This window comes from Fukomys damarensis, unplaced genomic scaffold (assembly GCF_012274545.1).
Source record: "Fukomys damarensis isolate Sample0158 unplaced genomic scaffold, DMR_v1.0_HiC HiC_scaffold_24, whole genome shotgun sequence".
Lineage (NCBI taxonomy): Eukaryota > Metazoa > Chordata > Mammalia > Rodentia > Bathyergidae > Fukomys > Fukomys damarensis.
The window spans coordinates 70,728,110-70,747,756 of NW_022900936.1; the positions used below are offsets into that span (position 1 = coordinate 70,728,110).

The 19,647-nt window shown below is 45.4% G+C and overlaps 1 protein-coding gene across 4 annotated transcripts in view; it reads right to left on the bottom strand.

Moving 5' to 3' along the window:
• Positions 1–19,647, bottom strand: part of Srgap3 (SLIT-ROBO Rho GTPase activating protein 3) — a 227,324-nt gene that overhangs the window by 28,420 nt on the left and 179,257 nt on the right. For 2 of the 4 annotated variants that reach the window (XM_010618742.1, XM_010618762.3), the window contains exons 11-15: positions 14,733–14,760; positions 12,201–12,287; positions 5,758–5,788; positions 4,362–4,422; positions 1,429–1,506 (exon numbers count right to left, since the gene is read on the bottom strand). In XM_010618742.1, the coding sequence (XP_010617044.1) occupies positions 1,429–1,506; positions 4,362–4,422; positions 5,758–5,788; positions 12,201–12,287; positions 14,733–14,760 (285 nt within the window). Of the gene's footprint in view, positions 1–1,428; positions 1,507–4,361; positions 4,423–5,757; positions 5,789–9,821; positions 9,925–12,200; positions 12,288–14,732; positions 14,761–19,647 lie in introns of all 4 variants that reach the window. The other 2 variants (XM_010618756.1, XM_010618750.1) reach the window with 2 other exon arrangements.

A 19,647-nucleotide genomic window follows, 5' to 3' on the forward strand; every position in this document is an offset into this window, starting at 1 on the left:
CAAGCACTATTCCTATGCTCTGCTTCCTGGCTGCCATAAGCTAAGGAGCCTTGCTCTGCCATACCATTCTACCATGTTGTTCCTGCTTTGGGGCCAGTATACCATGGCCTGAATCCCCAGAAACCATGAACCAAATTAACCTCTCCTCCTTCCCATTGTGTCAGGTATTGTCGAGCAAGGGACAGCTGAATAACATGGATGGTGTAGCTCAGCCTCAAATCCAAGCCTGAACAGACAAGAAGGCTGGTGCTCCCTCCACTCCCCTCCCCCTGCTCTCACAGCTTCATGTACAAAGGGATCAAAGAAGAGTCCACAGGAGACTTAGAAAGTCGAAGGCTGGAAGGGGGCACTCAGTGTTTTCTCTGCTCTTTCTATCTGTCTAAAATACTTACAAACTTGAGAGGCTCACATCATTTCATATTTATCTACAGGGCTCCTTTTCCCAGAGAGTCAACTGGAAAAGGTCACCAATACACAGTTGTGGGACAGGTTAAGCAACCCTACCTAGAACACTTGGGAAAAGAAGTATTTCAGATTTTGGAATTTGTGCGTTTTGGAATATTTGTACATATATAACAGGATATCTTGGGGATGGGACTCAATTCGAAACACAAAATTCATTTGTTTCGCGTACACATATAGCGCAGAGTAATATTATGTGAGTTTTTAAAGCGTAGCTATATTTTGACTGTGTGGTCTGTCACATAAGGTCGGGTGTGGAACTTTTCACTCGTATGTCTAAAGTTTTGGCTCTGGAGCATTTTGAATTTCAGGTTTTCAGATTAGGGATGTTCAACTGGCAGAAGGAGGTTAAGATTGAACTGTTCTGAGGGTGCCACAGCTTAGAAGGAGAATGTCCCTGAGGTCCCGTTTACTCAGAGTAGGCCTTTGGAAGGTAATGGGATGGTAGGGAAGGTGCTGTTAGGAGGTGGGGCCTGCTCCTTGGGGCTTGGCCTGGCGGGGTGCACCGCCCTCCCTGGCTTCTCCCTTCTCTCTTTGTGCCCCGGTGTCCGAGGTGAGCTGCTTTCTTCCTCCCCGGCCGTTTCACCGTGCCACTTCCGCATGAGAGCCCGTGGGTCTATGGACTGAAACCTCTAAAACCTGTGAGCCAAAATAAACCTCTGTTCCTTCAAGTTGTCAGTATTGGGTATTTTTTCCTAACGATGAGGAAAGGGACTGACATAGAGAGGAACACAAAAATCTCGGTGTTCTCCCGCGTCTGCAGTGGAAACACTCCAGCGCTGGCTGATTTCAAGCTACCGGCAATCCCAACGCAAGGCAGGGAAGAGATATGCACAACCAGCTCTTGCAAATTCATGCAAATTCATCAAGCTGAGGGCTCCTACATACCACTGGCCCCCAAAACACGCACCAACATCTACCCTTGCTTCCCCAGTCACCAGCTTGAGATGATCACTGTGCACTTACCTCTCTCAAAGGAATTTTTGATGTCATTGACTTCGACTTGAGATCCTGGCACTCTGAAGATCCCCTGCTGCTGAAGTCCTAAGGAAGAAACAAAGAACACCGGAAATGACACGAGACCTTAGCTCATCAGACCACTGGGAGTATCAGTGGTCCATCTCTTTCTCCCTCCATCCTTTATAACTGAGTTGTTCTCAACGAAGGGCTCCTGGTAGGAGCCCTAAATTGGCCTTCATAGTGCACTCCAGCTGGGCAAAATACTCGACACATCTTGCTTTACGTCAGGTCTGGGAATCCCCTGCTTGACCTTGAAGGGGAAGGCAGCCAGATATTTACAAGGGGTGATTAAAAATGTGATAAATGCTTAAATTAAAATTTATAAACTTACTACAGTAAGGAACAGATAGGTAAGAATGATGGGATAAGTATGTTCAAAGTGAGGGGAATGCACTCCAGCTGGGCAAAAATACTCGACACATGTTGCTTTACGTCAGGTCTGGGAATCCCCTACTTGACCTTGAAGGGGAAGGCAGCCAGATATTTACAAGGGGTGATTAAAAATGTGATAAATGCCTAAATTAAAATTTAAAAACTTACTACAGTAAGGAACAGATAGGTAAGAATGATGGGATAAGTATGTTCAAAATGCACTCCAGCTGGGCAAAAATACTCGACACATGTTGCTTTACGTCAGGTCTGGGAATCCCCTACTTGACCTTGAAGGGGAAGGCAGCCAGATATTTACAAGGGGTGATTAAAAATGTGATAAATGCCTAAATTAAAATTTAAAAACTTACTACAGTAAGGAACAGATAGGTAAGAATGATGGGATAAGTATGTTCAAAGTGAGGGGAAAAACAAAGTGAGGGGAGTATTTTTCTATTTTGAGAAGGATTAATGGCAATGTACCTTTTACTGTAATAAATGTTTTATTTAGACACCCTATACTTAGAGCACCCATTACTGGTCAAATGTTTATGACAACTTCTGTCAAAGAGAAACACAGCAGTGCCAGACTCACCTAATTCACCATATCTGGCACCATGTGATTTCTGATTCTTTCCCACAGTCAAAATAACCAGCAAAGTAAAGAATTTGGAATGGATTTAAGACACTAAGGTGCCCACAGCAAGACAACTAAAGATTCAAAAGAAGACTTCCAAAGTTGCCTAAGAAAGATGACATTAAGCATGTCCAAAGCAAGGAGTATGTCCAGAGGAATTAATGGTATTGTTTTTTACTATAACAAAATTATTAAAATTTAAACATTTATGGTACTTTGTGATCACACCTTGTATAACAACACCATTCCTTCCCACCACTAAGGCACTTTTTTCTTCTTTTTTTTTTATTTAAGTTTATCGGTATATTTTAGGTATACAGTACAGTTATATTCATTATTGGGATCCTGTACCTTTACATGACAGGTCTTGGTTCTCATTTTTCCCCTTGTCCCTGCCCTCCCTTCATCCCCTCCTCCCCTCCCCATTTACAAACATTTTATTTCCATTTTTTCATTTTCTCATATTTTTTTCTTTTCCCTTATTACCTTTCCCCTACCCTTCCCACTTCCCCTACACCAAAGCCAGACTGGAGTGCAGTCAGGCCTGAGAATCAAGGACTTTGGGAGGATTAAATTGTGAAAGGAAAACAATCTCACTTTTTTAAAATGTTTCTACCTAGCCGTAACCACAGGCACCCTGGTACTGAGCCCATGGCAGCCCACATAGCTGGAGGAGACAAAGGGCCGCCTCCTCACAAAGGGATCTAAAGAGGGTCCTGGGAACCTTTCCCTCAGTTTCTGTTACGTTAGGAAGTACTGACTCCCAAAAGGCAGCATCCAGTCAAAACTGTAGCTAAGGAACACCCTCCATTTCGAATGTCTCGCTCAGCCACACTGCCCTGCCTCCCCTCCAGGCCTTCCCCACTACCCACTCACCGTTTTCTGTTCTCCCCACCTGGACTGCACAGTTGTCTGCCTCTACTCAAATATCACTCCTGGAGGTCTCTTCCCACCCTGAGCCACTGTCTGCCTCCTCCCAGTGAGTGTCTGTACTACCAAAACCTGCAGTTATATCGCAGTCAGCCTTCAGCAACCACAGCTTCCCTGTCTGTGGATTCAGCCAATGACGTACTGCATACACTCAGGAAAGAAAACTGCATGTGTATGGAACATGTCCAGGCTGCCTTTCTCATCCTCCCCTAAATAGCGCAGGAGAACAACTGTTCACATGCCACTGTCGTGGTATTGGGTATTCTAAATCAGCTAGAAATGACTTAGGGTCTAAAGCAGGTGTGTGGAGGTCATAATGGACTGGAACATTTGTGGGTTTAGGGATCTCAAGGGTCCTGGAACCAAACCCCATACACTCTGAGGGATGACTGAGTTACTTTTGTCTATTTCTTTGCCTTTTAACTAGGAATGTCAACCATTCAGGATGGGTGTTGTACTTGTCTTATTCACACCTGAATTCCCAGTGTCCAAAACAGGGCCTGTTATACACTCAATAAATACATTTTTGGGAGGAATAAGTATTAATTATAAGTATTAATTATATTCTGGTGACACTATGGTTAACAAATCCCACACACTATTTCCTTCAAGGAGCTTCTGACCTAGAGGTGTCAAGTGATTGACTACTTTCGGGGACAGACGGCGTGAGGAAGGGGCAGAAGATGGAAACAGTCCTCCTTCCCACATTCTCCCTGAACGTAGGTCCTGGATCTCTCCCCACCGCCTTCTATCCCCTCCACCCGACATACAGGCTATAAAGACAGCACCCAGAGCAGCAGCTGTTCCCTGGAGCACCCTCCCCACCCTCGGAAGCACAGCAGTGACAGGAAGCCTTCCATGATGACTGAGACTCTCATTTCCTACAGACCGGCCCTGCACCTGCTCATAAGAGCTGAAGACATGGACCCCAGACTGAGCTTACCATATAAATTGATGTACCGGATGCAGCTCTCAACGACGAGGGGAATAGCTTGTCCTGAATCCTTAAGAAGGAAAAAAAAAATGTGAGTTTTATCAGGCTTGGCAACCACCACAGGAAAAAGACATTTGCAAATACAGATTAAAGCGTCAAGCCAGAATACTAGTACCATCAGATTAGTGGGAAAACAAGCGAGGAACTGCTAATCTTAAAGACTCTATGAATAGACACAGTACAGGGTCTTCAGTTAAATGCAGAAGAAGGCATAGCTGTGACCATTTTAAAGCAATGCTCTGTCTTCCTAGCCAGCTGGTGAAGACCCTGGGCTTGGGAGGGAGGGGACGCCGTGCTGTGGAGGGCTGGAGTCTGACCTTGAGTACTGCTCTGCCTCCCGCACCACTTTGCCCAGCTCAACACTCTTCTCCAGGGCTTGAAGAAGCAAAGGCAAGATGGGGGCCTCACCCCATTCCCAGGGCGCCTGAAGCCAGGACTGAGAGGAGCACACAGAAGAAGCAGGGCAGGCCGTATGGCCCTTTGACCTTGCGAAGGGGAAGACTACTTCTGCCTGTGCTCTTACAGCCTAACTACGCAGATAATACTTAACTGGCCCGTGAACACCTGTGGCTGAGCGCAGTTTCCTTCTGAATCCCAGGATAGGTTGCCCTCTCTATTATTTTAGTCACTTAAATAGCATAAAATAAAGCCTGTGTTAAACTTTTTTTTTTTTTTTTAGTATGGACTGAATCCAGGGCGTTGAGCATGCTAAACGACCCCTCTCCCACCTGCACCCCACCTTTACAGTGCTAGGGATCGAACTCTGAACCTTCATATTGAACTATATCCCCAGCAATTACTTTCATTTTTTAAATTTTGAGACAGAAGTTCTCACTAAATAATTAAACTGCCTGGGTGGAATTTGAATTTGTAATCCTCCTGCTTCAGCCTCTCAGAGTGCTAGGATTATAGGCATGGGCCACCATGCCTAGCTTCTTTTTTTTTCATAATTTTTTTAAAATTTTGAGACAGAATATCACTAAATTGCCTAGCCTGTCCTTGAACTCACAACTCTCCTTCCTCAGTCTCCCAAGTAGCTGAGATTATAGGCATGCACCATTATGTCTGGCTAAACTTTCTTAAAAACCTGAATTAAATTACTAGCATTTTTTGAAGGTGAGAAAACAACAAGGCACTTGTAATATGTTTCTGTGAGCAAGCAAAGATTTGGGGATGCCTTTGACTCATCCATACCCCACCTGGAAATCTGTCCTTGCCTAACTGAGGCTGGGGAGAGGACAGGAGATGGGCCCGTGGGAAATAGACAAAATTGCCTGCTCTGGGAGTCAGACCTAAAGACGCTCCATCCCGCTGCATGGGGCTTATGGGCCTTTCCAGTAAATACCTGGTTCCTGGTTCGAGCATTTCTTCTTCCTCTGATAACAAAAAATAAACAGGCAGCAGAGCAGGAAAAAAAAGAGAGATTATGCAGGAATAAGATCAGTATAGAGTAAGCAGATCCTTCAGAGTCCGTGAACACCAAGATGCAATGGCAGCCAGAAAAGGTCCAGGGAGCCTAGAGAGCAGCCTGCCCATGGGGAGGGCCACCCTAAGCTTGGGCCTCACAGGACTTGGGGCTGCCCCATCCAGCCCTCCAGCATGCTGCCCTGTGCCAGAAACAGGGGCCCCTGCCAGCTCTTGTCAAAGTGAGTGCTGTGTTCACTGCACCGGTGCTATCTCCAACTCTAGCTGCTCCAAATCAAGAGACTACCGACCCCTCAGCCAGGGGACCCCTAAGTAAACCCAGCTGCCCATAGAAAGGAGGAAGACATTCTGAGTTACCCATAACACTGTCCCTGATGTTCTCCTTAGGAAGCCCCACGCTCAGGGAAAGGTTCATTCTACATACTCATGGTTCTCAGCTGCCCTCTGGATAGGACCAGGATTCTGCCCAACTCCAAATCCCACACAGTTCCCTGGGCTCTCCTCACCAACACCCAGGCAGCTCTTCCAGGGGCTCCACTTGACCTTGATTGCCTTCCTACCCCTGTCCCTCACCAGGCCCGGAGCCTCACTGGGGACATGGAAGCTGGGACGGGCCTGGGGGTAGGGGACTCAGAGCACCTTCCCGGCCTTAATGTGGAACCCGAGCCTCTGCCTTCATGGAATGCCGCCCAAGAGGCCATGTAAAGAGGATCTGTCCACTCCTTCTCATGCAGGCAGTGAACCCAGTTCTGGGTGGGGAGCCGTGTCTCATCCAGGCCATCTGAGGCTGAGTCGAGAAGCAGGGGCATATGTGCCTTTTGGTGGCAGCCACTGTCCACTTCCCTGAGTCCCACCCCGCAGGATACCCCGCTCACCAGCATGTGGGCTAAGACCACTGAAACCTAGAACTCAGCAGACAGCCTGTCATGGGGGCTTGAGGACCAAGAACCCCAGGGTTTCTGACCATGGCACAAGGCAGGTCACACATGGTGTCCACTGCACACTGCCCACCCTCTAGACACATGGCATATGAGCCCATCTCCTTCTCAGTGCCAACTCATGGGGTAGGTAATTCCAATTCTCATTTTATTGAGCAAGATGGGGACTATCTCCTGCCACAGAGGTGAGCTCCTGGACTCAAACTGGACCCGTAGAAGAAAAATGGGGTGTTCTTTTATCCGAGAAGAGAAAAATATCAAGGATTTTGCAAGTGGCTGGTCCAGGATGACTCCAGAGTTCGAGAAATTTACAAATCTAACTCCAATAACATGCATCTGCTATTATTAATTTTAGGATACTTCCTGGTCCTACTGAACTATCATGATCATGGAGTCCCAGGACGATCATTTCCTGGAACATCTTCAGCGGTGTGGTCTTTCAAAGCTAGGAATGTCAGGTTCGGTGTTCTCCCAGATAGCGTGTGAATTAGAGTGGAAAATTAAGTTCTGCTCTCCACAGTGGAGAGGGTGGATATACCATGCTGCCTCCCCATCCCTGAGTGTTAAGGGTCCCTGAAGTGGAACTGTGCCACCTTGTGCACCTGGAGACACAGCAGGGGGCCGTTCCACTTCACTGGCTGGAGGTGACAGCAGCATGGCGTGGCTGTGAAGAACGCGACAGCGGGTATCAAGTCGCTGTCTCTGTCCCAGTCCTGTCATCACCTGTCTGGCATGTTCTCTCCCGATGCTGTGCCCCAACTCCAGCCTCAGCACCGCTGCTCAGGGGCCCTGGGCTGTCCCCTGTCAGGGCTCTTTTCAGAGCCAGTTGCCCAGTGCCTTTGTAGTCGGTTCCTTCTTGTCCTTCTGTGCTTTCAGTGGTTCCACAAGGCTAAACTTTGGATAAAGCACTTTATTCCAAAGACTGGGTACCCGTTCACACACAAAGCTGATACAAAGGCCGCGTGAGAGGCTCTGAGGGAGATGGCCAAAGAGCAGCTGCCACTGTGGTGTTGGATTCAGGATAAGGAGATTTCCCAAGGCAGCCCCCTCAGCACGGCTCGAGTTCCCAGGCCTGAAGATGTTCTGACACGCTGATGAGCGAGGAAAAGACAGCTTGCTTTATAGTCACAATGTGTATGTAGGGCTTTCTGTTGAGAGAACGCTTAATTCCACAAAACACTTGATTTTCAGATATTTCAGATTAGAGTCAGTTCCTTCCAGGTGTCCTCACTGATCACCCCTCCCAAAGGCAGAAATGAGCTGGAACAGCAACTCTGTCTCTGAGCCCTTGCCCCCTTTGTCCTTCCTTTCAGGGCTTTCTCCTGCCCAGCTCTTCTCAGCGTGTTCTCCTAAGTCCCTCCCAAGGAGTCCTGGTCCCAGCTCAAGGTAAAGTAAGATGGTGATGAAGTCACCAGGGCAGCTCATTTTAAACATGGCTCAGAAGGTTTGCAAGAGTCCTTGCCAGATATCCGTGTGCGCATCCCCATCCAGTGAAGACACCATGGAAAAGAAGACTGGTACCAGTTAGAAGACAAGTCGTGATATTGCTGTTGGTTTGGGGAGTCACAGAAGCTGCCCTGCACCGGCTCTCTATTCTCTATCCTCAGGGGTGGTGCAACCTGAACTCTTGGAGAACTTGCTCCTATAGGAACAATCTGCCTGGTGCAAAATTTGCCTGCCTACACTACCTGCTCCTTGAGGGCCAGAGTCAGCAGGTAGTATCTCTCTGCTGAGCACACTGGCTCCTTCAGGGCCACAGGTGAGTGAGAGGTGAGGCCCTGCTATGCCACAGCTGGGGAAATATCTCTCTCTCTCTCTCTCTCTGATTCCTCTTTACTTCCTGCCCCTCTATGGGGTTCCTTTAAGGCACCACCCATGGTACCCCACAGCCAGTATCCTAAAGCAGCTTGCTTTCCCAGCTCATGGGCATTCCCAACTTGAGCTCTGCTCTTAGCCTTCTGTTTCCACTGTTCTCTCTTCTCCAGAACTCAGCCCATAGGTAGACAGTCCTGGGACCCGGATAGTCCTGACTTCCCCTTCCTATGCCTGATGCTGACCCATCTCTAGTCCTCCCTGTGTTGCAAGTCCTGCGTTGTACTGTATCTGAGGATAGAAGATAGATAGAGAGCTGGTTCGGGGGCAGTCCCTGTGACTCCAAACCATCAGCAATGTCAGGACTTGTCTTCTAACTGGTACCAGTCTTCTTTTCTGTGGTGTCTTCATTGGCTGGTGGTGGGCACACAGATAACTGGCAAGGACTCTTGCGAACCCTCTGAGCCATGTTAAGGATGAGTCTCCTCTTCCTGCAGTCCCCTACCTATTGCTCTTGCAACTCCATCACCATCTTGCTTCATCTTGAGCCGTTCTATCTAGATAGCCTGGCCTTATACCCTTCACATCAGAGACAATGGAAAGAGAAACTCACCCGGCTGAAACACGTTAATGTTCAGTCTAAGGCGTAAAGGGCTAACCTGGAACCTATGGGAACTTCCTCAATCCTTCTCCCATCTCCTAAACCACCTAAAAAGAAGCAAAACCAAGCACAACGTTTCTCTCATATAAACTGGATGTGTTCCCTACGCTGGTATTTGTGGAACTAAACGAAGCAGTAATTCACTCACGCTCACGCTCACCCTCACACTCACATCTAGAGAAAGACAGGTGTGAAGTGTGAGCGTGGGGAACTTCTGACTCCCCAGATACTAGGGCTGTGGGTCTTGGAAGCAGCAAGGAGCGGCTGGCTGGGACCACTGTGCTAGCCTCTCTGCTCCACGCAGACTCCGTGACCAGAACCCTCCCCTGGGCCTGAGAAACACGAGCTTCTCACTTCGGGGCAAGTGACCAAAGTTGCTCTGATTAAAAATCCTCACTGAAGCCAAAAGCAAGCTGCAGTGAGGGGCGAGCGCCACAGCACCACTGGGCTGGCAGAGGGGACAAAGCGTCCATTCTGGCGGGCGCAGGGCCATCAGCTGGAGGGGAAGGGAAGGGAGAGAGGCTGCCGTTACATTGGGCACGTTCGTGGACTCTGTGGCTCCCCAGCAAGTACCTTAATGAACGCTTCCATACTGCCGTTAAAGAGTTTATGGCTATACACTGAAAGAGGCCTAGGTCTCCTCATTTTCTGTGGTTTAGGGGGAAGACAGGGGGGCCTAGGGGAAAACGGAACAAAAAAATCAAGAAGGCAACCAACGTAAACATACAGCTGGGAGAGATGCTCTTAAAACCCACACCTGGAGGAAAACAGAAAATGCCAACGGAAGCCCCCGGTTCCCAGTGTTTCATCTGAAGGCCTACGGATGTTTCGGGAGATGTGAATTTACCCACAATGCCAAGCAGGAGCAACTCTCATGTAACACAAAAGCATTCTATATTATGAGGGGGTATGAGTCTATGAAATCGTAAGACTCCAATCTGATTCTGTCATCCTACAAAGCTAATCAGATGGGGCAAGAGCAGGGCAGAGAGATAGACTTTGTTACCCAAGAAAGCAAGAGACTTTCAAAAGTGACCAGGGGGGTTAATTTTCATTATGTGTAGCTTAAATTCATTATCAAGTCTCAACTCACAGTGTAGCTGGCCACTTAACTTCCTAAAATTATATTCTTCTTTCTATTTCAAATGCACTCGACTAATCTTTAGTTTGACAATTATGAGTCTCACTGCAGAGATAAAGAAACTGATGTCATGAGGCAGGCTGCAGCTTCCTTGGGGTCCTCATGTAACTCAGATGATATTCTGTTCTTTCGTCAAGTGAACTTTTGGTTAAAGCACCTTAAGATCCATGGTCACATTCAGTATCATGCCAGCGTATGGCTCCACTTCACAGAGGTAGAAAACGAGTCACAGAAAGAGCTAGGCCCTAAACCCAGCCCTTTCTGGCTCTGAGGGCAGGGTTTTTCCTACCAGGTCACAGTCATGGAGCCTTAGGGTGCCTTGTCACTTGCAGCCAAGAACTCATCTACCCCCATTAATCCTTGCTGTGAGCTCCAGTTGAAAGTGTCTTGCTTTACTTTAGGATCCACTCCCTGTGCTCTGTTCTTGCCACAATAAGGGGAAAATACATCAGTTTTCCAGGAACAATAAAACAGCCACAAACACTAGACCCGCTTCCAGTACTGCTTACCATGCATATGCCTGTGTTGGCCTAATTGCTCATCTCAACACCTAGATTCACTTGAATCGATGCTGCCACATTTCCTGGACAAAGGGTTTTTTGAGGCTAGGAGGAGACCCCTACTTGAGAGAGGCAATTCATTTTCTAATAGATTGGTTCAAAATTTGGAAAGAAATAAATGGGAATTCAGCCAGACACAGATAATGTTCACCCCTGACAAGGAGAGACCTGTTTCCCCCAAGTCCCTATTGATTTCTATGAATGGGCACGATGTCTTATGGACAGCACAGCCAGCCCAAATCAATAGGGTTTGTGCCACCTCTCCTGTGGGTGTGCACCTGTCTCCTTCAGCAGCCCAGCCGTCCAGGGAACTGCTTGCAGCTCCTTGGTGTCTGAGTCCTGAGCAATTGCTGCTGGCTCCAGCACATGCACAGGCAGAGACAGCAGAGCCCAAAGAGCATGCCACCCAAATACCGGAACCCAAACAACAGCACAGACAGACCAAAATTCTGAAAAGAAGCAACAGGCAAGATTATTTCCAAGCCCATCTTGGATCTATGTCAATTTGGTTAGCTAAGTCCATGTCATTTCTTTTTCAAAAATAAGTTATTGTTTAAGGTTATGTAGGGAGGGATGGAATCTCTTGCAATGGATCTGTTTTTTTGTTTTTGTAATTTCCAAATGTAAAAGAGAATGTCAAAAATAGGACCTGAGGCCTTTTAAATTTGAGTACTGGGAATAACTCAAGGATAGCAAAATTCTTGCTCCATTTTCATAGTGTTTGGGGTTCTCAGGTCACTTCCTGATCTCACATTGCAGGACCTCCTCACAACCACAGGCTAAGTGGGCAAGAATTCTTACACCCATGATGCATAAGGGAGATCAGTCCTTCTGAGATGAGGAAACTTGCCTGCAGTCACACAAATAAAATGTGACTGAGGCTAGGGATGGAAAACAGCTCATCCTATGCCAGGCTCCAGTGTGAGTGTGAAATTGAAAAAAAAAATGATTCAAATGATTTAGAACAACCAGCAGTAGCATAAAATTATCTGTTAAACTCTCACAGCCAGCAAGAGTGGGGACATGGTAGGGACACAGGGCACCCAGGGTCAGAGGATTTTCTTAAAAGAAGTCCTGAGGTTTTTTTTTAACAAATTTACAAAGTGGAATAAAATGGAAAATAGGATATGTTTCCCCATTTTTCCTGCCCAATCCAGAAAGCAAAGGGCTGTTTGGATTTCTTTCTTTGTGTGAAGTCTCTGACAAGGAAACGTAGCTATCCCAACTTCGCATGACATCAAATCAACTTACGGAAGTGCTGGGTGGGGCAGGAAGTGGGGAGCAGGGGGACAGCTCAGCCAAGGGAAGTGGGGCAGCCTAAGCCTTCCATCTCGTCTGCTGCTCAGTTGCAGAGCAAAAAGGAAAGAAAAAGAGAGAAAGAGAGAGAGAGGCAGGGAAAACAGGAAACAGAGAGCCACAGAGAGGAAGAAAGAGAAACCAGAGACCAATGACCCCTTTCTGCCTTTCAACCAAGATGAAAATTAACGTACACATTGGCAACACAGGAGTGGGCCTCTAAGTCATTCTGGGTCAAAAAGGATGTGATTAAGAATCTCCCAGAATTCAAAAATAATTCCCTACACAAGCCAATAAACATGGGTGTCAATATCCAAACTGGGGGCAACCCCGAAGTCTGGTGGAGGTAGGGTTCCGGGAGCTATGTGTGCTACACACCAACTTGCATCTGGTTAGGCATAACGTCAAGTGTTTCACCACTAATACAGGCCACAGGGGTGTGCCAGTCTGGGTTAGGGTAGCCAGACTTTCTCCGAATCATAATAGTTAAAACCTTACATTTGCATCTTGCTTTGCCATCCACTATGCACTTTTTAAGTATATTAGCTCATACCTGGCTAGCCTAAATTACAGGGTTACCATGAATTTGGGCTATTCTAAAATAAGGTTCTTACATGCGAGAAAATATATTGTAGCTCATTTGCAAAAACTAGTCCTCCTAGGGCCAGGGATTTAGCTCAGCGGTTTGGTGGCCTGCCTTGCAAGCGCAAGGACCTGAGTTCAATCCCTGGTACCAAACAAAACAAAACAAAGCCAAAAAACTAGTCTTCCTATACAGTGCAAGATCAACAGCAACTTGTCTGAGGGAACCTCTTCAAATGACCATCCCAGTGGTACTGGCCATGTACAGGGATCTAATGAAGATAGAGAGAGCTATTTCACCCTTTAAGATTAATTTCAAAATCACTTGCAAGGCACCTTTGACTTTCACAAGTTGATGATTATGGACCTGAGGAGAGGCTTTTAGTTTTCTAACAAAGTCGCCTTTTACTTTGTCCAGGAGCCAGAGGGCAGCAGCCAGCTCTGCGGTTTAGGGTAGGGTATCTAAATGGAAGTCTGCTGATCTTCGCTTGAATTTCCCAGACCCTCAGTCAGAGAGGGTATGGAAGACAGCATCTCAGAGGGTTTTATTTAAAAACAAAACAAAAAGCCCCTCAACTTCCCACTGAAGTAGGAGCCTGAGGCTTGGCCAACGGCCTATCACAAGACTCCCCTTCTGCAGTCTGCTGGGACAATCAGTCTCCTGAATAAGTCCTAGAAATTAGGAGGAAGCGAGAGATGACTCATTTCATCCCCATCTGTTTCACTATCTGCAGACTCTGGTGTGAAATACTGCTTGGGTTGTTTGGGAGCTTTATTAACTTCCTCTTGCCAAAATATTAATACACTAGTTTGAGAGGTTCTTCGAAAGTGACCCTGCACATCTGCTGTCCTCCATGTGGGAAGGTCCTGACCTGGCCTGACTCATCCTCCTGCTCTCAGATGGCCTGGGCCCAGAGCAACAGCTGCTCAGGCTGAGTTTCTGGAAGGCCCTGAGTTCCTGGGCCCAGAGCTCTCCAAGCCTCTGCCCCAGCTGCTCCTTTCCTGAGGAGATAAGAGTTCAGGGCTCACTGCAGCTCTTGCCAAGTAGACAGTTGCCTGGGATTCTGGGCCCTGGAAGAATTTGTGGGGAAGGAAAAAATGGTATCTGGTCCCTGAGCCCAGAAAGTGAAGCACAGTAGCTCTCAGCATCACATGTGGGTGGCACAGTGACCCAGGCTGAATTTCCAATGGAGAGTGCAGTAGCTCTTGCTGGGGACCCAGGAATGGATGGCTCTAAGAAGCAACCTGGGCCTGATAGATCTGCTCACAGAGCTAAACTCTGAAGGTGAGGCAAGCCAGCTCAGCTGCTGAGTGGGAAAGTGTGCACTGGCTCTGGTCTGCTCAAAGAAAAGCGCAAAGGATAATGTTGAACAAGCTGGAGAGAAAGCAGAAGTTGCCCATGGATTACTCACCCCATCAGCCCATCAAGCACCCCATGAGGTCCACGCCTGTGCAGGCAATATGGTGCCTACACACACAGCTGCAGTGTGCACATGCATAAACCCAGCTAGGGCAATGCCAGCCAACCCCAAGCCTGGGCACAGGGCCCCAGGCAGGGTCTGCCCCTGCCACACACTGACAAAGGGGTCAGCAGCCAGAGAGACTTTCGCCTCTCCTGGGCATCCCAGCCTCCCTGGAAGGGGTTACTGTCCCACCCCATGTGCAGCACAGAGGGAAAAGTTCCCACTGCCCCCTCCTCCCAGCTCTGAGGGTGCCTACCCCCATCTGGAGGGCCCCAGCCTCTCCAGGCCAGTACAGGACAGTGATATCCCAGGCAGGGACAGTGCCTTCCCTCCTGCACCACCCACCGTGCTGGCCCCCAGCTCCCGCAGGCCACACACCACCCTATCCTGCTCCCACCTCAGGCAGCCACGGGTAAAACAAAAAAGATTCTCCAGCTCTCACCTGGTGGTGCCACATTCTGCTCTTTCTCCTAGCAAGAAAAAAAAAATACACGTTAATGTTTAATTGGCTTTAAAAGAAAAATCAGAGTACATTCATCTTTTCTTAAATATAAAACAACAAAAAGATCCCCGGTGCCCACTTACTGGACCCTGTATTCTAACCTCCAGCCCCAACAACCACTCACTGTCTCTGCAGTTCTGTAGAGCAGTGACAGCAAACCTTTCAGAACTTTTAGTGGTAACAAACAATCCACTGCAGCACAGAAGCCACAGGTCTGCCACCACTGGTCTAGACGTTTCACGTGAACAAAATTACGCTACGTGGGGTCTTCTGTATCTGGCACCTTCTCTGAGCATGGTGCTTCTGAGGTTCACTCACTGAGTGTGATTGGAACAGCAGGCTGCACAGAGGAATCACATTTTTTCCTGTCCTCCCACCACTAGTGGCCTCTTGCATCCAATCTCAGAGGGCCCCAGACCTCTCTTACCTATGGCTCAGCATCTTAATACGTGCATCCCCACCCACCCAGTTGTTGAAGGGAATTATCCTTGGAAACTCTCCTTCCTTCTTAAAAAATTTACCCACTTCCCTGCAATCCATCATGTCCTTCACAGTCTGGGATACCATCATCTGCAGCCTGGACCACGTCCCTTTTAACTGGGTTTCCTGCCCTACTACAATCTATACTGCACTCATCAGTCAAAAGGTCTGTAAATGGTGACTCCTGTCATGCTGTCCCTTGCTTAGGACCCTCTGGTGACCTCCCGTCATTCACAGGGTAAAACCTAAGACTCCGTTTTCTAAGCCCCTGGAAATGGGCCCCTGTACTCTTCCTTCTACTTGGACTTCTCTGAGCAGGAGGTTCCAGAATCACATGCCTTTCATGTTGCCCTCAATTTGGCCTTTGCATCCACTGCCTGCAGTGCTCTTGGCCTGGCTCCGTGTATGGATGGCCCCTGCTTGCCTTCTGGGTCTCAGCTAGAAAGATGCTGTAAGGACGAAGTTTTCAGGTCGAGGTGGGCTCCCTCTGTGCCCTGTGCCCACCTCTGTGCCCTTTGCTCAAAACAGAGAGCTATAAAAATTCCATTCTGTAATCCCACCCTATATGACAGTGTCCTCCCTGTTTCTGTTCCTCTTTTTCTGACCCAAGGATAAATCTATCTTCTTCCCGATTGTTGCTTAAGATAGTTAGAGAATCATATGTTTAAACACGTTTTTTTTAATCATATGCTTTGTTAAATATAACAATTGGTTAATCAAATGTTCTTTGGAAAATGGAACTTGACCCTTTGTAACCTCCCCTCCCTTATTTCCAGTAAGTACCCTCCTATTTCCAGTAAGTACCCCAATATCCAACAGTAATCAAAGATAAAAATAGCACCAATAAAAAGGATAAAGCTCCCCAACCCTATATAATCCTGCTTCAAAGATGAGTCTGGACTCTCAGTCTGGAGCTTCTGTGACAGTGACACCTGAGGGTCCAGGCTCAAGCTTGCAATAAACTCCTCATGTAATTACATCGGACCTGACTCCTTGGTGGTCTTTGGGGACTTCGTGACTTGGGCACAACATTTGGGGGCTCGTCCGGGATCCCCAAGGCACCAGGACTCTCTCTGGAGGAGATCGGCCAGCAGAAGGTGCAAGTGTGAGTGTCTTTTTTCTTTGTTTCTTGTGTCTTTTTGTTTTCTGTTGTCAATGTTTTGAAATCTGAAACCACAGGTCTTTTTAGCAGATTGTGAATCGTGGGCCGACAGGCCAATATGAGTCCAGTGGGCAGGATTGTGGAAGACGTTTCTGATCCTACTGACTGACTTCACTCCTAACTGAGTGAAGACCCGAATCTGAGAGTGGCAAATTATTCGCTCATCTGTGTGATTTGAGGCCTCTGTGTTTTATGTGTTTTTTTGTGATCATGTGTTTCCTTATTTTTTTTTTGTGTTGACTGTGAAAGACAAGAACAATGGGACAGTCCCTAACTACTCCCCTTTCCTTAATGATTGAACATTTGAAAAATGTATAAGATCAGAAGGCTTGTTAGAAAGATATAAAGAAAGATGTATAAGATCGAAGGCTTGGGTATATAGAGAAGGTATATGGAAGTGAAAAAAATGTGTGTTTGCTTGTCGGTTTTAAATTGGTTATAGAAGGTTTATTTTTACAGTAACAAAGAGTTTTCATTTCTTTTGATTATAATTCTTTAAGAGGTTTTTGTTAATTGATTTGCAATTGTTTTGATTAGTCTTAATTAAAAGAGATTTTTAGGGCTGGGGATTTAGCTCAGTGGTGCAGTCACCTGCCTTGCAGGCACAAGGACCCAAGTTCAATCCCCAGTACCAAAAATAAATAAAAAATAAATAAGAAAGATTTTATAATTCAATTGGCTAAATGTATTTGAGTATATTATAGTTTTATAAATTGTTTTATATGTTTGTCTGTGCCCAATTGTTTAAAGGGTGTTCGTTCAATTATATTTTAATTAAAATGATAAAAAGGATATTAATAATTTGTTAATTCCTATAATCTGGTTTTATAAGTCAAAATTTTGTCAAGATAATTAAATATAAATTCAGGTCTAAATAGATTCCTGTTAATAATAAAAGGATAGCTGCTCAGAAAAATTTATTCTGGTCATTATTTATTAATGACCTTCTGAGATGATATCCCCAATAAACATGGTTAAATCTGTTGTTATAAAATGTTTACATTGGTTATCATCAAAGAATTAGATTCTAAATATGTTATTGTGATGTGTTTATAATGCTTATTTTCAAAATAAGATTTCTATAAAAAATAGATTGAGGTTCTATTTAAATGTTTTTGATATCTGATTAGATTAAAAGGTATAAAATTTCATATATGAAATTATGATTGTTGTTAATTTTCTGGTGTATTGAATAAAGAAAATTTTTGGATAAAAGGTTTTTATAGGATTTATATATCTATATGTATAAATCTTTAAAGTGCCCCAAAAGATAGTAATTATTATAAGATAAAGAGTAAGAATCAGCATTTAAATAGCTAAAGCTAATTCTGCTGCCCCCTGAATCAGGGATCCTAAATGTGGTCCAGCCTTTTAGTTTGTATCTAATTGAAAAAAAAATCATATTGCTTCAGGGGGTACTCATTAAAGTAATAGGCCCATAAAAATCAGCCAATGATGTATTTATCTTAGAGTTTAGATCCAGCTGTGAAGAGATAGCTCTTTGTTTAAAAGCCCTGGCAGCTAAAGTAATGCTAATTAAAGAAGTTGACCAGGTAACTTTAAAAAAATAAATAAATAAATTGTTTGGTTTCTTCATGCCTTTTAAAACTATTAAATAACAGGATATTGATGGTTCTCAAATAATAGAGTTACATAATATCAGGCCCTCATCTGTGAGAATCCCCATCTATATTTTGTTCCAGTTAAAACCTTAAACCCTGCTATTTGTTGCCCTCGGAACCTGGCCCCCTGATCACAACTGCCTCAGGGTCACTGACGAATTGTTCTCCAGTCATCCAGATCAGCAGAAAGACCCACTTCCTGAGGCTGACTTTGTCCTGTTCAAGGATGGGGACAGCTTCATGAAAAATGGGGTATGCTATGCTAGCTATGCAGAGATGACTCAAGATACAGTGGTCCAAGCAAGACTCCACCCCACTGTATTGGTCAGCTCAATGAGCAGAACTGTGGGCACTCATACAGGCTCTCCAATGGACAAAAGAAAAGAGGGTAAATGTTTATACAGATTTTATGATTGCCATTTGGTATATCTATGGCACAGTCTACACAGGTGTGGTCTTCTCACAGCAAAGGATAAATTTATTAAAAATAAAAAAATATAATATAGTTATTTAAGGCAATGTAAAAATCTGACAAAGTAGCTATAATAATTCAAAAAAGAAAAGAGATAATAGCAAATGACAATGCTAAGATAGGCATATGAGCCAAAAAGATAACTAAACAAAAATTTTAGATGATTATACCCACCCCCTGTAAAGGTTATAAATGTGTTAATATAGGTCTATATTTTTTGGATGGCCTGAGGCCTTCCCTATAAAAACAAAGAGGGCTTCAGAGATATGCAAGATCTTATTAAAAAAAATCCAAGGTTTGGTCTGCCTCTCTCCATAGACAATGACAATGGGCCAAGTATTTGCAACAGAGGTTGTACAAGATCTAGCTAAATTGTTATACTGCTTATTGTTCTCAGAGTTCTTATAAGGTTAAAAATGAGTTGATCTGCTCCCTTTGGCCTTCTTTAAGTTAAGAACTATCCAAGTCATTTTGGATTCTCCTCATGTGAGGTCTTGTTTAAAAGGCCACCCTGTATCTTGAAACTTTATAAAATTATCTCAACTGGGCTTATCCAATATAAGATCACAGCTGTTAAAATTGGGCAAATATTTCAAAATATTCAAGGATAAATTAAAACCGGGGAAAAGAGACCCAGTAACAGCTGTGACCTTGACAGTATTATTGAAAATGGGTATCACGGGGGTGGGGGGGCTAACACTGGAGCCGCTGCCCTCATTACACAACATCAGCAATACAATGGCCTGCAGACAGCAGTTGATCAAGATACTGAAAGAATAAAATTGTCAATCACTAAAGTACAAGAGTCTTTAAGCTTCCTTGCTGAATTGACTCTGCAACATAAAAAGATGGATAAATCTAATTTTCCAACAGCAGGGAGTGCTGCCTTGGGGGGAAAAATGTTGTTATTATACTGATCATTCAGAAATAGTCAGATATTCTATGGCTAAAGTTAAAAAAGGACTAAAAAAAATGAAGAAAAAAATACAAAACCAAGGGTGGTTTGAGAGTTGGTACACTTCATCTCTCTGGCTAACTTCTTTACTTTCAGCCTTAGCTGAATCTTAGGTTTAATTTTGCTTGTAATAGGACCTTGTATAATTAATAAGTTGATTGCAT